This window comes from Acartia tonsa, chromosome 8 (genome assembly GCF_053477335.1).
Source record: "Acartia tonsa isolate MP-2025a chromosome 8, ASM5347733v1, whole genome shotgun sequence".
NCBI lineage: Eukaryota > Metazoa > Arthropoda > Copepoda > Calanoida > Acartiidae > Acartia > Acartia tonsa.
The window spans coordinates 7,408,192-7,425,092 of NC_137267.1; the positions used below are offsets into that span (position 1 = coordinate 7,408,192).

At 33.7% G+C, this 16,901-nt stretch overlaps 1 protein-coding gene across 2 annotated transcripts in view; it reads right to left on the reverse strand.

The window, feature by feature from the left end:
- Window positions 1–616: 616 nt before the first annotated feature.
- tzn (hydroxyacylglutathione hydrolase tenzing norgay) overlaps window positions 617–16,901 on the reverse strand; it is a 32,673-nt gene continuing 16,388 nt past the window's right edge. Inside the window, exons 10-12 of one of the 2 annotated variants that reach the window (XM_080168901.1) lie at window positions 1,979–2,077; window positions 1,319–1,400; window positions 617–755 (exon numbers count right to left, since the gene is read on the reverse strand). In XM_080168901.1, the coding sequence (XP_080025027.1) occupies window positions 651–755; window positions 1,319–1,400; window positions 1,979–2,077 (286 nt within the window). In that variant the 3' untranslated portion in view covers window positions 617–650. Of the gene's footprint in view, window positions 756–1,318; window positions 1,401–1,978; window positions 2,078–13,141; window positions 13,326–16,901 lie in introns of those variants that run through there. The other variant, XM_080168902.1, reaches the window with a different exon arrangement.

The following is a 16,901-nucleotide window of genomic DNA, read 5'->3' on the forward strand; positions in this document are numbered from 1 at the left end:
TATAAAGGGAGGCAAGATTTAACTAGCAACCTTGCAATTAAATTATCTGGTACATGAAAGACCCCCTTTTAATCAACTCAAAGGAACTCCGCTATTAGGAAAGTTACAGCTCTCAAATCCTTAAGTGGCACAATATGGAACTTTGATAAAAGAATGCGGCGGAAATACAAATTCATGTTGTAAATGACGGTTATCGGCGGTAGGTTCTATAACGCCGCCGTTCCACATTGTTAACATTATTTATGCAACTCCCGGTAAAGTAACAATTTCATATATCTTTTTGAGGCTAAGTTCCTTTGAAAATGTTTTAAAAAGTAGCACGTTCACCCTACCCTTTAACATACACCTATTCAATTTCCTATAAATATAATTAAATTTTTTTACTCAGCAAACCATTTGATATTTTCAAATTATTGGCTTTGACACTTGGGTTGCGAGATTACAGAATAAATCCTGCCTCCCTTAAATTAATAAAATGCAAATATCATGTCTTAACAAAGCTTAGCTTAAAAAAACAATAGAAAACTGTAAAATTAATAATACTTGTGACTAAAAGTAACTTCTACTATTACAATGATATTTTTTTCTGTTTACGGCTTGCGATTGTGCAAATATCACTCCTCCATGACATGCCCTTTTTATTTGACAGTTTATTTAGCTTTAAAATTGTCTTTCTCCGCTCTGAGGGCCTTCATAGTAGCTATGCCTCCTTGTCCTGTAGTTCCGGCGTGACTCTGTACGCTAGTTTCCTCAACCTTAAAATAATAAGGATTAAATTAACCTCAAAATTAGTTCAACCTATTATACTATTATTTATAAGTATCAAGGTATTCTTTTTGTCTGATTTAGTTCCCCTTTTTCAGTGAAAAGGGAATGTGATTCTGACAAACAATTCTACCCCACAATACTCTTCCCCTTTTCCTCCCCTTCTTACCCACCCCTCTTCAATTACATGAAAAAAACAAAATATACTTCCACCTTATTTTAAAAGGTTTCGTGATTATTTGTAGAATTGATTCTTAGAATAGCTACACCTGCCCTTTTTAGAGACGCTTCACTAAGGTCCCAGGATGGTCTTATACTATCTCATTTTTATATTTGAGACTTGGGATAGTTTTATGCTATTTTTCTGACCTTTTAATACCGAGCCCCTAGATTTTAGGGGCTCGGCCGCTAGGATAATTACAATGTACTAGGTGGAGCGTAAGCTGGACCTCGTGACTCTACAAGTGTCTCATTCAAATCTATGACTACTTAGGTCCAAACACTAAGAAACAAAACCTGACTTTTCCTCTCAACTATTTTTTTAAAGACTTACTCTCATAAAAGGATTGATAAGTTTTTCTTCATCTATGGTTGAGGGTACAGTTGGCTCGGCAGGAGTCAGCTCTCTCTTTTCCCTGAGAAAAAATTACAATTAATATACAAGCATTTTTGTGAGTGAAACTACAATATATATAGAATATTTGTGGATTTTATGACAGCGGAAAAAATTGTCGCCAATTTAGGTTGCTAACTCATTTATTGGTCAGTTCGTTCATCCAGTAGCAGGGGAGAGGATGGGGTAAGTGGGGTGGATAGAGTGTCGTTATTTTAACCCACTGCGAGTTTCACTTTACTAGAAAAAATGAAAACCGGGTGTATCATCCATAATATTTTTAACTAAAAATTATGTAGATAACAAAAACCAAATTAGAACATTTAAGTATTGAAGTTGACAGAATATTTATTACTGAAGTAATGTTTCATAGGTCTGTTATTTTTTTTATTCGCCTATCAATAACATTCTGGATTAGAACCTGTTCTTAGCCACACTGAAAAATCATGTATTGCATGGTATTATAGACAGTTTAAAAAGAATACTAAAATAAAAATCATAAATTTTTTTAATCTTATATTTTTTCTTTGAATATCCTCGGAAAGCTGTCTATAATACGATGCGATAAATGACTATACTGGAGCCACCTATTCAGCTTACCTGGACCATTTAATTTTGTCTTCAATATGTTGATTATTAGGTTCCACGTGAGCACCATAGGCAAGATTCTGGAGACTGTACTCGTGTCCACAGTAAACCCTAGGTAATAATATATATTATAGTTCCATGTGAGCACCATAGGCAAGATTCTGGAGACTGTACTCGTGTCCACAGTAAACCCTAGGCAATAATATATATTATAGTTCCACGTGAGCACCGTAGGCAAGATTCTGGAGACTGTACTCGTGTCCACAGTAAACCCTAGGTAATAATATATATTATAGTTCCATGTGAGCACTATAGGCAAGATTCTGGAGACTGTACTCGTGTCCACAGTAAACCTTAGGTAATAATATATACTATAGTTCCATGTGAGCACCATAGGCAAGATTCTGGAGACTGTACTCGTGTCCACAGTAAACCCTAGGTAATAATATATATTATAGTTCCACGTGAGCACCATTGGCAAGATTCTGAAGACTGTACTCGTGTCCACAGTAAACCCTAGGTAATAATATATATTATAGTTCCACGTGAGCACCATTGGCAAGATTCTGGAGACTGTACTCGTGTCCACAGTAAACCCTAGGTAATAATATATATTATAGTTCCATGTGAGCACCATAGGCAAGATTCTGGAGACTGTACTCGTGTCCACAGTAAACCCTAGGTAATAATATATATTATAGTTCCATGTGATCACCATAGGCAAGATTCTGGAGACTGTACTCGTGTCCACAGTAAACCATAGGTAATAATAGATAGATAGATAGTTATGTCTGTTGATTATTTGTTTCCACGTAAGCACCATAGGCAAGATTCTGGAGACTGTACTCGTGTCCACAGTAAACCCTAGGTAATAATATATATTATAGTTCCATGTGAGCACCATAGGCAAGATTCTGGAGACTGTACTCGTGTCCACAGTAAACCCTAGGTAATAATATATATTATAGTTCCATGTGAGCACCATAGGCAAGATTCTGGAGACTGTACTCGTGTCCACAGTAAACCCTAGGTAATAATAGATAGATAGATAGTTTTGTCTGTTGATTATTTGTTTCCACGTAAGCACCATAGGCAAGATTCTGGAGACTGTACTCGTGTCCACAGTAAACCCTAGGTAATAATATATATTATAGTTCCATGTGAGCACCATAGGCAAGATTCTGGAGACTGTACTCGTGTCCACAGTAAACCCTAGATAATAATATATACTATAGTTCCATGTGAGCACCATAGGCAAGATTCTGGAGACTGTACTCGTGTCCACAGTAAACCCTTAAAAACAAATCTTGCCCTATTATTTCAAACATCCAAAAAGCACCCACATTGGTAGATAGACATCCAATTACTGCAAAGAAATATTGAAAAATATTGTCTAATGCTTTTAGCCGAAAAAAATTAAATTAGCTGAAATAAATATTTATGTTATAGCGCAACTTTGCAAAAGACTAGAACACTAGTGTCATATAACAGGAGAATGGCCCTATAAAAGTGTGACACACAAACATAAACCCATGGACACACTTTGTGGAATCACTGTTTTGGAGGCCCCTAGGGCCATACAATTGATAAAAAAAACATTAAAACTTCATGCGTTTTTTCTTCAAGAATGCATAAAAATAAAAAGGGGGGGGGGGGGCGTAATGACATTTATTCGTAATCCGTGAGCAAAATGGTCTTAAAATTTAGCTAGACCCTTCAAACTTGGTATATAAGCCTAATCCTAAAGGTATTACATCTAAATGGCAAAAAAATCTAAAAAATTTTATTTTAAGGTTAGGTTAGGTAAGAAAAACCCTGCGGAAATGGGGTTTTTAGGCTTTTTTTGGTCTATTTTGATGTGGACACTTAACTTAAATTGTTTTTTCTTAAGGTTTTAACTTAAATAAACTGTATCTATTCATATGGACTTTATTTAAGATGATTCAGCATGTCGGGGACCGACCCCAGGGGGCTAGGTGGGTGGCCCGCAGGGGTAAAGTGCCTTTTTCCCAATACATATGTTGTAATACATCTAATTATAGGTTTTTTAGGTCAAGGAACTCAAATTTAGAGCTAAAATAAGCATTAGACTAATCTGAAGTGCATTTTTTCCAATATATATCATGTTATATATCAAAATATAGGTGTTTTAGGTTAATAAACTCAAATTCTAAGCGAAAATTAGCATTAGACTAACCTGAAGCTAACCCCCCCGGGCTAGGTTGGTTTTCTGCAGGGCTTAAGAGCATTTACCTAACCTAAACTAGAAACTTACTTATATTTTAACATGTTTTTTTCTTGAATAAACTGTGAATTAATGAGGACTTTATTTAAGGTAATCCAGCAAGTCGGGAACCGACCTTAGAGGGCTAGGTTGGTGGCCCGCAGGGGTTAAGTGCATTTTTTCCAATATATATCTTGTTATATATCAAAATATAGGTTTTTTAGGTCAAGAAACTTAAATTCTGAGCGAAAATTACCATTAGACTAACCTGAAGCTAACCCCCTCGGGCTAGGTTGGTTTTCTGCAGGGCTTAAGAGCATTTACCTAACCTAACCTAGAAACTTACTTATATTTTTACAGGTTTTTTTCTTGAATAAACTGTGTCTATTAATGAGGACTTTATTTAAAATGATCCAGCAAGTCGAGGACCGACTAATCTGAAGTTAGCCCCAGCGGGCTAGGTCGGTGGCCTGCAGGGGTTAAGTGCATTATTTTCCAAAATACATCTTGTGATATATCAAAATATAGGTTTTTAAGGTCAAGAACTCAAATTCAGAGCTAAAATAAGCATTAGAATAATCTGAAGCTAACCCCAGCAGGCTAGGTGGGTGGCCTGCAGGGGTTAAGTGCATTTTACCTAACCTAACCTAGAAACTTACATTTAATATTATTGTTTTAGGTTTTGTTTCTCAAATAAACTGTCCATTCATGAGGATCTTATTTCAGATGATCAAGCAAGTCTAAGACTGACCCCAGCGGGCTAGGTGGGTGGCCCGTAGGGGTTAAATGCATTTTTTAGAAAAAGTTTGTGTTATCATACATCAAATTATAGGTTTTTTAGGTCAAGAAACTCAAATTTACAGCTAATAAAAGAATCAGACTAATCTAAAGCTAGCCCCAGCGGGCTAGGTGGGTTGCCTGCAAGTCTTAAGTGCATTTTACCTAACCCAACCTGGAACCTTACTTGTTTTTTAGGGTTTTTCTTCTTGAATAAACTGTGTCTATTTATAAGAACATTATTTAAGATGATCAAGCAAGTCGGGGACCGACCCCAGCAGGTTAGGTGGGTGGCCCGCAGGGGTTAAGTGCATTTTTAAAAAGTATGTGCTGTCATACATAAAATTATAGGTTTTTTAGGTCCAGAAATTCAAATTTAGAGCTAATAATTGAAGCAGACTAATCTGAAGCTAGCCCCTGCGGGCTAGGTGGGTTGCCTGCAAGGCTTAAATGCATTTTACCAAACCTAACCAAGAATCTTACTTTTGTGAAGATTTTTTAATTGAATAAACTGTTCATGAAAACATTATTTAAGATGATCTAGCAAGTCGGGGACTGACCCAGGCGGGCTAGGTTTTACTTAGATACAGTGTTCAGTCCTAAAGCCATCATTTAAAAGATTCTTCATACAGGAGGCTGACCCAAGGAGGTCCCCAACTTGCTGGATCATCTTAAATAATGTCCTCATTCATAGACACAGTTCATTCAAGGAAAAAACCAAAAAATAAGTAAGTTTCTAGGTTAGGTTAGGTAAAATGCACTTAAGCCCTGCAGAAGATCTATCTAGCCCGCGGGGGTTAGCTTCAGGTAAGAAAAAGCTTATTTTAGCTCTGAATTTGAGTTTGACCGCTGAGCAGTGAACACCTGGATTAAAGGTTAAATTACAACATATGTGCTAAAGGTTAAACTTATATACAGCGAAATATTTTCAAGTGACAGCAAAAATGCCAGCCCAAAAAATAACTATTAGTGAAGATCAATTAACCAGACTGTCAAATATTCTCCTAAAATTTGGTCTGAAAAAAGAAATAAGTAATGGCAACCAAGCTTTTGAAGGAATTATTTGTGCCTTTGAAACCATCTTTGAGCAGCGTGAGAAGGACTTTCACCCAGACGAACGAGAAGACACAAAGCAACAAATAAGAGGCCTGAAAGATGATAATGATAATCTCTGGCAAAGAAACCTGAAAAGCAACTTTATCTTGCACAGTCCAGACATCCCAACTAAAAATCTACAGACAATAATCAAATCGGACGAGACCCTGAAAAAAGAAAATATAACCATCCAAGAGCATTCCAAGGAACTTATCCTAGAGCATTATGGCATCGAAATTCCAGACAGCGACTTAGCAGCCTGCCACAGACTGAAAGGGCCGGGTTCTATTCTGATTAAATTCAACAACCACTGCAATGATAGTGCCTACAGCAAGCTGGTCAAGTCTGTTAAGAAAGGTGGGCTTAAAGGAGAAGAAAAGCGAAATGCAAAATCAAAAGAAGAAAAGGCAAATATCAAACTTCCTAACTTTTTCATCTGCTTTCACCTGACGAAGCGAAGGAGTATGCTTATACAACATCTGAAGAAGCTCAAGAGAAATGGAGACATCAACGCATTCAGCTCAGACCAGAACGGGACCATCTGCATGCAGGTCAAGCGGGACGGCGGCTGGGAACCCATCACTAAGCAGTTCGGAGATGATGACAGTAAAGTGACCATGACTGAAAGTGAGGTAGACTTATTAATTCAAAAAATCAAAAAGGACAATTATAATAAAAGTTAGGACTTTATGTGAATTATCAGAATAAAAAAAAAAAAAAATAAAAAAAAAAAAAAAAAAAAAATTGCTATCTATATTACTTCATAGTTACAAAAGATCCAAATTTCATTATTAAAGTTTATAAATTCCTATTCTCAAATTTTATCAGCATTGTTAAAACATCTTAACTTAAAAATTAACACATCCCTGTCATGTGAAATATTTTGCCTGTATATATATCCTTCCACATTACCAACTGGAGCATGACTCTCGTATTTTTTTCTATTCTCGCGGCATTAAACTTAGCTTACTGGTCTCATATTGAAAATGATTGATAATTTTGTAGATGAAAATCTTTTTAAATGTTCTTACTTCAGCTTGGAAGAATTTAATGATCTGTATAAGGAAAAGACAGAAATTTGCTCCTTGTTATCATATAATATAAGAAGTCTTAAGAAAAATTGTAAAAGCCTAGAAAGTCTTTTAAAAAATATAGCAAATGAAAAATTTAATTTCTCTGTTATTTCACTTCAAGAATTATGGGCTATAAATAGTAGTCAGGATGTTAAAATTCATAATTATCAAACTATAGTATACAAAGGGAGGGAGGGGAAAAAAGGGGGCGGTGTCGGATTCTTAATAAGGGAGGGACTTAATTTCCAGGAGTTAAGGGATTTAAATCTCTTTAAAGAAGGTTTTCTTGAGAGCATGTTTATTAAAGTATTTACACAAAACGGCAGATATAAGATAATAGGAAACATTTATCGCCCACCAAATAGTAACATTGATATCTTTCTACAAGACTTAGAACTTATTCTCAAAAAGCTTGACTGTAAGGAATTTAAAAATGCAGAGGAAATTTTAATTTCTGGAGATTTCAACATTAATGTTTTATCACATCTAAATCATGCCCCTACAAATAGGTTTTTATCATTGATGCTTACCCATTCCTTTATGCCTACTATAACTTTACCATCCAGAATAAGTGAAAACACAGCCACTTGTATTGACAATATATTTTCTAACAAACAAAATTTAAATTTTCAAAGTGGGTTAATACTAGAACATATTACAGACCATTTACCTGTCTTTTTAGCACACACATGTGAGGGGAAGGAAGAAAGGGGTGATATAAGTGAAGATAAAGTCAGAAGTATGTCTAAGAAAAATATCAATATTTTTAAAGAAAAATTAGCAAAATCAAATTGGGACAGCGTTATGAATGAAATTAGGCCGGAAGTAGCTTTTGAGTCATTCCAGAAAAAAATAGAAAAGGAATTTAATGAAAGTTTTCCCTTCTCTAACAGAAGAAAAAATCGAAAAAAACACCCCCAAAATCCATGGATGACACAAGAACTACTTTCTATCAGAAGACAAAAAGATAAGTTATTTAAAAAACGCATCAAATACCTAATTTTAATGATTGGAGGGACTTAAATCGGCTTTACCAAAATAAATTAAGGAAGGCAAAAAAAGATTATTATCACAATAAATTTCTAGAATTATCAAATGATATTAAGAAAACTTGGACTCTTATAAACTCAGTTATAAATGGAAGAAAGCATAAGGAAAGTTTACCTAACATTTTTTATGATGACATAAAATCATATTCAGGGGCAAAGTCAATAGCTGATGGTTTCAACGACTTTTTTTCAAGTATTGGGTCTAAAATTGCAGAAAATATACCAAATTCTCAATCTAATTTTCACAGTTTTCTTGGGGAGAAAAATGATACTAATTTTTAATTTTAATAACTTGTTGTATGCTCTAAATAAACTTAAAAGCAAAAAGAGTTGTGGGGAGGATAACATCTCAATCTTTCTTATCAAAGAAGTTATAAATGAAATTATTGATCCGTTAGTATACCTATTTAATTTATCATTAAAAACAGGATTCATACCACAAAATTACAAAATTGCTCGTGTAGTACCTATTTTTAAAGCAGGGGAAAAAAATAAGTTTACTAATTATCGTCCAATTTCTATTCTTTCAGCCTTTAGCAAAATTTTAGAAAAAGTTGTTGCATTACAAATGATCAAATTTTTATCAGATTGTAATATCCTGTATAAATATCAATATGGGTTTCGTCCTAATCATAACACAACACAGCCTTTATTAAATTTACTTAAGCATATCTATGAAAATCTAAATAAAAAGAACCCTGAATACACAATAAACATTTTCCTAGATCTTTCAAAAGCCTTTGATGTCCTAAATATAAAAATTCTTTTAAACAAACTTGAACACTATGGTTTTAAAAATACCTTGAAATGGTTTGAAAACTATTTAATAGGACGACAACAGTTTGTTACAATCAATGGTGTAAATTCAGCTAAAAAAATCATTCAAACGGGGGTTCCACAGGGAAGTATTTTAGGCCCCCTCTTATTCATTCTATACATAAATGATTTACCAAATGCAACATCTTTTTTAACAAATTTATTTGCTGATGATACTACATTTAGCAAATCAAACAACAACTTAAATGATTTAATTGCAGATTCTAATTTAGAACTCGATAAAGCAAAAAATTGGTTTAGAGCAAATAAACTAGCCTTGAATGTATCAAAAACTAAATATATGATTTTTCGCCCACATAAAAAGCTATTTGATCCAGAGTTATGCACATTGAAAATAGGAGGGGAAAAAATTGAAAGAATTGGCAGAGATTGTAATACTAAATTTTTCAAGTTTGTTGGTGTTCTTATAGATGATGAACTAAAGTGGGACAAACATATAAACTATGTAGAAAATAAAATAGCAAGCTCAGTCTATGCCCTATCCCAAACAAAAAAGCTCTTTCCAACCACTACTTTAAAAACAATTTACAACAGCCTTGCTAAGCCCCACATAGAGTATGGCTTAATTGTTTGGGGTGCGGCAAAGGATGAGCATATCACAAAAATTCATAACCTACAGAAGAAAGCTGTAAGGAATGTTTTAAATGCTAAGTACAATGTGCATGCCGAGCCCCTGATGGGAAAACTAGATATTCTTAACATTTTTGACCTAAGGGATGCAAATGTAGTTGAATTTGTCTCTAAATATTTAGAAAACAAACTTCCCCAATGTATGCTTAATTTTCTAACACCATTGCAAAATACTAGATCAAAATGTCTTAGAGTAGAGAAGCCAAATTATAAAATATATGAAACTTTCCCTTCAGTAAAAATCCCGAAAATTTGGAATAGTTGGGCAGGTGAGCTAAGATCATTAAATTCATCCAAAGCTGTTAAAAAATATGTAAAAAATAAGTGTATATCAAAGTACAAAACATTTCAATGCAGGGAGAGAAAGTGTTATCCCTGTGGAAAAATATAAATATAATTTAAATATCGCAACCAGTAAGCTACTTTAATGCCATACCCTGTAAATAGCTAGTATTATTTTATATCATTTGTGAAACTTGTAAATATATAAGAAGAAAAAATTAAATGAAAATTGGGCCGAAGGACAGTCAAGATTGACTTTAAAGGCCCTGTAGTACAGTTACCCTAATTATGTCAATGTAAATAAATATATCTATAAAAATTGATGTAATTTAAAATGTATTAAATTATTTGTTAAATTAATCTGTAATTTACTGCTAATAAATCATATCATATCAAAAACCTATATTTTGATATATAACAAGATATATATTGGAAAATAATGCATTTAACCCCTGCGGGCCACCGACCTAGCCCGCTGGGGCTAGCTTCAGATTAGTCTTATGCTAATTCTAGCTCAAAATTTGAGTTAACTGACCTAAAAAAAACTTATAATTAGATGTATCACAACATATATATTGGGAAAAATGCACTTAACCCCTGCGGGCCACCAACCTAACCCGCTGGGGTTGGTTCCCGACTTGCTGGATTATCTTAAATAAAGTCCTCATTAATAGACAAAGTTAATTCAAGAAAAAACATTTAAAATATAAGTAAGTTTATTGGTTAGGTTATGTAAATGCTCTTAAGCCCTGCAGAAAACCAACCTAGCCCAAGGAGGTTAGCTTCAGGTTAGTCTAATGTTAATTTTCGCTTAGAATTTGAGTTTCTCGACCTAAAAAACCTATATTTTGATATATAACAAGATATATATTGGAAAAAATGAACTTAACCCCTGCGGGCCACCAACCTAGCCCAATGGGGCTAGCTTCAGATTAATCTAATGCTTATATTAGCTCTGAATTTGAGTTCCTTGACCTAAAAAACCTATAATTAGATGTATCACAACATATGTATTGGGAAAAAGGCACTTAACCCCTGCGGGCCACCCACCTAGCCCCCTGGGGTCGGTCCCCGAATTGCTGAATCATCTTAAAAAATGTCCATATGAATAGATACAGTGTATTTAAGTTAAAACCCTAAGAAAAAACAATTTAAGGTAAGTTTCCACATCAAAATAGACCAAAAAAAGCCTAAAAATCCGATTTCCGCAGGGTTTTTCTTACCTAACCTAACCTTAAAATAAAAAATCTTGGATTTTTTTGCCATTTAGATGTAATACCTATAGGACTAGGCTTATATACCAAGTTTGAATGGTCTAGCTAAATATTTAGACCATTTTGCTCACGGATTACGAATAAATGTTATTACGCCCCCCCCCCCTTTATATCCTGAAAAGGGTATTGTTACATACTAATGTTTTAGTTAAGTTAACAATTGAATAGAAACTTTGAAGACAAATCTTGAATAGTTTGAATAATTCAACTTCTGGTACACCATTCTTGTCCAAACTGGTTCCCGTGAAATCTAAATGTAACTTACAAATATTATAATGATACAGAACAAAAAATGGATCATGGAAAGAAAACGAAGTTGCCGGTTTCATCGTATTCTTTCACTGCAGCTTTTGAAGGGTTATTTTAGGTTAGGTTAGGTTAATTAAATGTCAATGATTGCCCGCAGGGTTAGAAAATATGCCCCGCAGGGCTAAAGCCCCCCGCAGGGGCTAGAAATAGGAGAAAGGCTACTGTGAAAAAACGACGAAACCGGAAACTTCGTTTTCTTTCCATGATCACAAAAAATGATACATTTTACTTAAGGGTGGAGTTTTTAATGCAACCATCTCGTAATCAATGATTAAATGGCACTTAAAATTCGAATTTCGATCTGAAATTTTTCATGAGTAATCCTTGGTAGGTCTAATTTCCCTAAATTGAACAAAAAGTTGGAAAAATAACGGCTGGCGGCTCAGCCGTTTAGCCGTTTTTTGCTTATTTTCAGGGCAAATTCATCATTAATTACGTAGGAATCAACTTTTCAAAACACATTTTTGGTTTAATTCATGTTAAATGATAGCAATAACTCTTTTTTAAATTTCTAGTACCAACAGCTACCGGCTAGAACCGTTTGATAAGGTTTTAGAGCGAAAAAATGTATTATCTGGAGATAGGTTTCGTGACTAATTTGCTCTTAATTTGCTAAACAAGGATGACAACATCCATACGTAGCGAAGCACAAAATTTTGTGGATGGGACTGACCGTCATGGTTGTTTCTTCAAACGACGTGAAATTTAATTTTGATATCTTTAACTGAAAAAATTTTGAAAATCGGACTAAAAACATTAAAGATATGTGGGAAAATGTAAAAAATATAAAAATAGCCAGAAACCTGCAAATGGCAGTCTGACCGTCATTATTGTTTTCTCCAAACGACGGAAAATTTAATTTTGATATTTTTAACTGAAAAAATTTTGAAAATCGGACTAAAAACACCAAAGATATGGGGGAAAATGTAAAAAATATAAAATAGCCAAAAACCTGCAAAAAGGTAGTCTGACTGTCATAGTTGTTTTCTTCAAACAATGTGAAATTTGATTTTGATATGTATAACTGAAAAAATTTTGAAAATCGGATCATAAACACCAAAGATATGGGAGAAAATGTAAAAAATATAAAAATAGCCAAAAACCTGCAAAAAGGCAGTCTGACCGTCATTATTGTTTTCTCCAAACGACGGAAAATTTAATTTTGATATCTTTAACTGAAAAAATTTTGAAAATCGGACCATAAACACCAAAGATATGGGGGAAAATGTGCAAAATTAAAAAAATAGCCTAAAACCTGCTAAAAAGCCGTCCGACCGCCATTGATGTTTTATAGTTAATTGTGCTCCTTAATGATGGGAATGTTGTCAAAAAATTTCAGAATCCTATCTTTTATAGGAGCTGAGTAAATCCCATTTCCCCCATAGCGTTACGGACTGACTGACGGACTGACGGACGGACATAGTGAATTATAGAGTAGCTTCGCTACTAAAAATGGCAAAACGGCTGAGCCGCCAGCCGTTAACTGTTACTTTTCCAACTTTTTGTTCGATTTAGGGAAAATAGACCTACCAAGGATTATTCATTCAAAATTTCAGATCGAAATTCGAATTCTAAGTGCTATTTAATCATTGATTACGAGATGGTTGCATTAAACCCCCCCCCCCCCCTTTTTAAAGATAATACACTAATCATAACACCATGCTCGGAAATTCCGTACACCAAAATGAAAAATCCGTACAATCCGTACATTTTTTTAGCACTTTTTTAAAAATCCGTACATTTCCGTACATCCGTACATTGTGGCCACCCTGAAGATTCTGGAGACTGTACTCGTGTCCACAGTAAACCCTAGGTAATAATATATATTATAGTTCCATGTGAGCACCATAGGCAAGATTCTGGAGACTGTACTCGTGTCCACACACATAGCAATTCTAGAGCAAGAAACTTTAACTTTCAGCAATCAACAAAGGAAAACTTCAGTCCTATGTAATTTTGGGTCCAGAATCATAATCTGTTAAAACTAAAATCCTATGTCCTCCTTTTTGCAATAAAATCGCATTTAAATTGCAACAAATATTCGCAATACCTTATTTTCATCTTATAAGAAACAATAATGCATTTTGCTAAAACAAAAATTAAAGTTAACCATTTATTAAATACTTTCATATCTTTATATTTGCAAAAAAAATATTTTTTTTGCAGAATAATGCCATTTTTGTCAGCGATATAAAAAGTCTCCTAAAAACAGATTGTTAGAAAAAAAAGTAAATGTAAGGATTATAATATGTTTTTCTGAAGTCATTTAATAAATTTATACAGTAAAAACCAGAATTGTGCAACTTATTTGAATGAAAAGCCAAAAAACGTAATTTGCAAAAAAATTGCAACCCCTAAATCACATAGAAAAATAAACTTTTAACCACTCTAAAGTAATATGTTTTAAAAAACATTAAAAAATATTAATCTTTTATAAAATGAAGTTTGTTTGAAAAGTTCTAATCAAATAGAACAGGCCAAAATTATTTTTTCAAAATGCAAACAAACACTTAACTTTGAATATTTCTCTAGTTTTTCTAAAACTTAAAAATCAAATCGTACTCAAAATCAATGTTTTGTTTGTTAAATCTTCTTGTGGCGAGATTTTTAAATGTTACTTTTTCATATGTATTGAATAATCATAGAAAAAAGATAAAAAATTGCATTAAGCCGAATCAAATATATTAAATATTTCCTTATTAAGGCAGCAAAATAAAAAAAGGTGTAAAATAAAAATTATTTATTTTTATTTCTTAAGCTGTATAACTTTTTAAAAAATTTTAAAACATGATTTTTGCAAAAAAATACATATTTTTTCATTAAAAGGAAGTATTGTTTATCTAATCAGCTGTTATCATAGAATATATCGTTTTCTTATGTTGGGCTAAGAATAGTAATTTCAAGGGATCGACAGCCGCACACAAGCCTCAAATTCCGCAGGTGTGCAAAATAAAGATTTTAACCAGGAAAATGGCTGTTAAGAAACATGTTTAGATATCCAGCCTAATTTTAAGGTTATAATATGACGATAAGATTAAGTTTAAAAATTGCAGTAACATACTGGGATCATAAATTTAGATCGCACTCTCATTTTAATTGTGTGATAGATGGAGTTATGTCCCCTGTTCCCTCCAAACAGTAATCATTTGGACGCCTCAAAAATAGACAAACAAAAAACAAGAATGACAACATCCATAAAAGCGAAGCTCTGAAACGGTTGAAAAACGAAGTTTAACACCTGTAGATTGTCAGAACTCATTAATCAATATATAAAAGTCGAAAAAATTGTAAGTAAATTTGTTAAAAACTGCTGAAATACAAGATAATGTTTAAGGACATACATACCTTTTTAGGAGGTGAATATAGAGATGCTTCACTTATGAAATTGTACTTTGTTGTCCTAGGAATCAGTATTCCAAAAATCAGATAAATCGGATAATAACATCACATACAAATTTGTTGTTAAAAAAGTAAAAAAACGACATGTTTAAAATGGCCATACGAAAATTCTGGTATTGAATATAGTGTTGCTACGCTTTCTAAATTGTACCTTACTACGAAAGGAATCACCATATGAAGTTTCATATTGATAGGACAACTCTAACATGCCATAAATAACGAAATGAGCTATACATTCCGGACGAACAGACTGACCAACCCTAATTATAGAAAAACTCGCTTTAATAATGATAAAAAAGCTTCGCTCTTTGATATATACAAGCGAATGCGCCCTTAGCATCTAGAGGCTCTATTCTAAAGGATAAATAAAGGCAGAAAAATAGCCTAACACCATACCCAGAATTTATCTATCAAATAGAATAGCATAAAACCACCGCAGGACCTATAGGAAGCTTCAGTGTAAAGGAGAACCATATCGGGTCAGCGATTAGCAAGATCCTTCGCTACAGACAAAAAAGCTTACTACTTTACATAATAAGATAATCACATTTTAATTCAATAAATTATGGCCTTTCAATTAGTGTTAAGAGGGGGGGGGGAGTTCTGACACTTTTGCGTAAACAGTGATTATAGGCTTTGTCTTTAGAGGGAGAGGATAGATTATTTTACAAAAAAGTTTCCTTTTGGGATGTAGTTTTCCTCTCCAGGTGGATTTTAGACAGGTAAAAAAAATTCAAGTTAGAAAAAAACTTATTTAACTTACTTTATGGATAGTATGAACTGATTTAAAAAAAATTTATAACAGGCTCTAGTTTCAAGTACTGCAGGGCTCCAGGTGGATACTGGACAGTTAAAAACTGAAAAGTTTTACTTTTGAAGTGAGAACAAAACTTAATGAACAAAAGTTGTTACTTTATGGATGGTATGAACTAATTTTAAGAAAATTTTGAAATCAGGCTCAATTTTCAGGTACTGCAGGCCTCCAGGTGGATCCTGGACAGTTAAAAACTAAAATTTTTACTATTTAAGTTACTAGCGGCTTTGCCTCTAGCCTCTAGGGGCTTTGCCCAAAGAAGTAATTAAAAAATGTAGTACATGGGGTGAATCTTCATCATCATTAGCATCATCAAAAAAAAATTGAGGCCCTGGCTCTGCATATTCAAACTCTGGAACTGCATCTTCAAAAAAAAAGGGGGTATTTTTTATTTTTTTTTTTGGGGGGGGGGGGGTTGGAGGTTTCCCACGCTCCAAGAAAATAGCCTAAAACCACAACATGACTAATAGGTTTATACCCTGAAGAGAAGAATCCGATCGGTTCAGTGGTTACCGAGATCTTAAGCTTATCAGGTAATACTAGCTAAAAAGTAGCAGATTTTAAAATAAGGTTTGTTCTAATGTAAATAGTAAAAATTTTCAGTTTTTTACTGTCCAGGATCCACCTGGAGGCCTGCAGTAACTGAACATGGAGCCTGATTTCAAGATTTTCTTCAAGTTAGTTCATACCATCCATAACGTAGCAACTTTTGTTGAAAAATATTTTTTGAATTTTTTCTAACTTTAATAGTGGAATTTTTCAGTTTGTAACTGTCCAGGGTCCACCTAGAGGCCTGCAGTACCTGAACATGGAGCCTGATTTAAAAATTTCCTTCAAATTAGTTCATACTGCCCATAAAGTAGCAACTTCTGTTAAATAAGTTTTATTCTGACTTTAAAAGTAAATCCTAATTTTTTTAAATAGGAAAACTACATCCCAAAAGGAAACTTTTTTGTGAAATAATTTATCCTCTCACTCCAAAGACAGAGCCTATAATCACTGTTTACGTAGAACACTGTGGGCTACAATTGAATCAAGACAAAAGTAAGTGCCGAGCCCTGGGACCTATGTAGGGTAAAAATAGACATAAATCCTTGATGATTCCAGGTGGAAACAAAATATTTTAGCGGGGTCTTTTAGTTTTTTTTCAATTTAAAGTTCTGAAAAAAAAT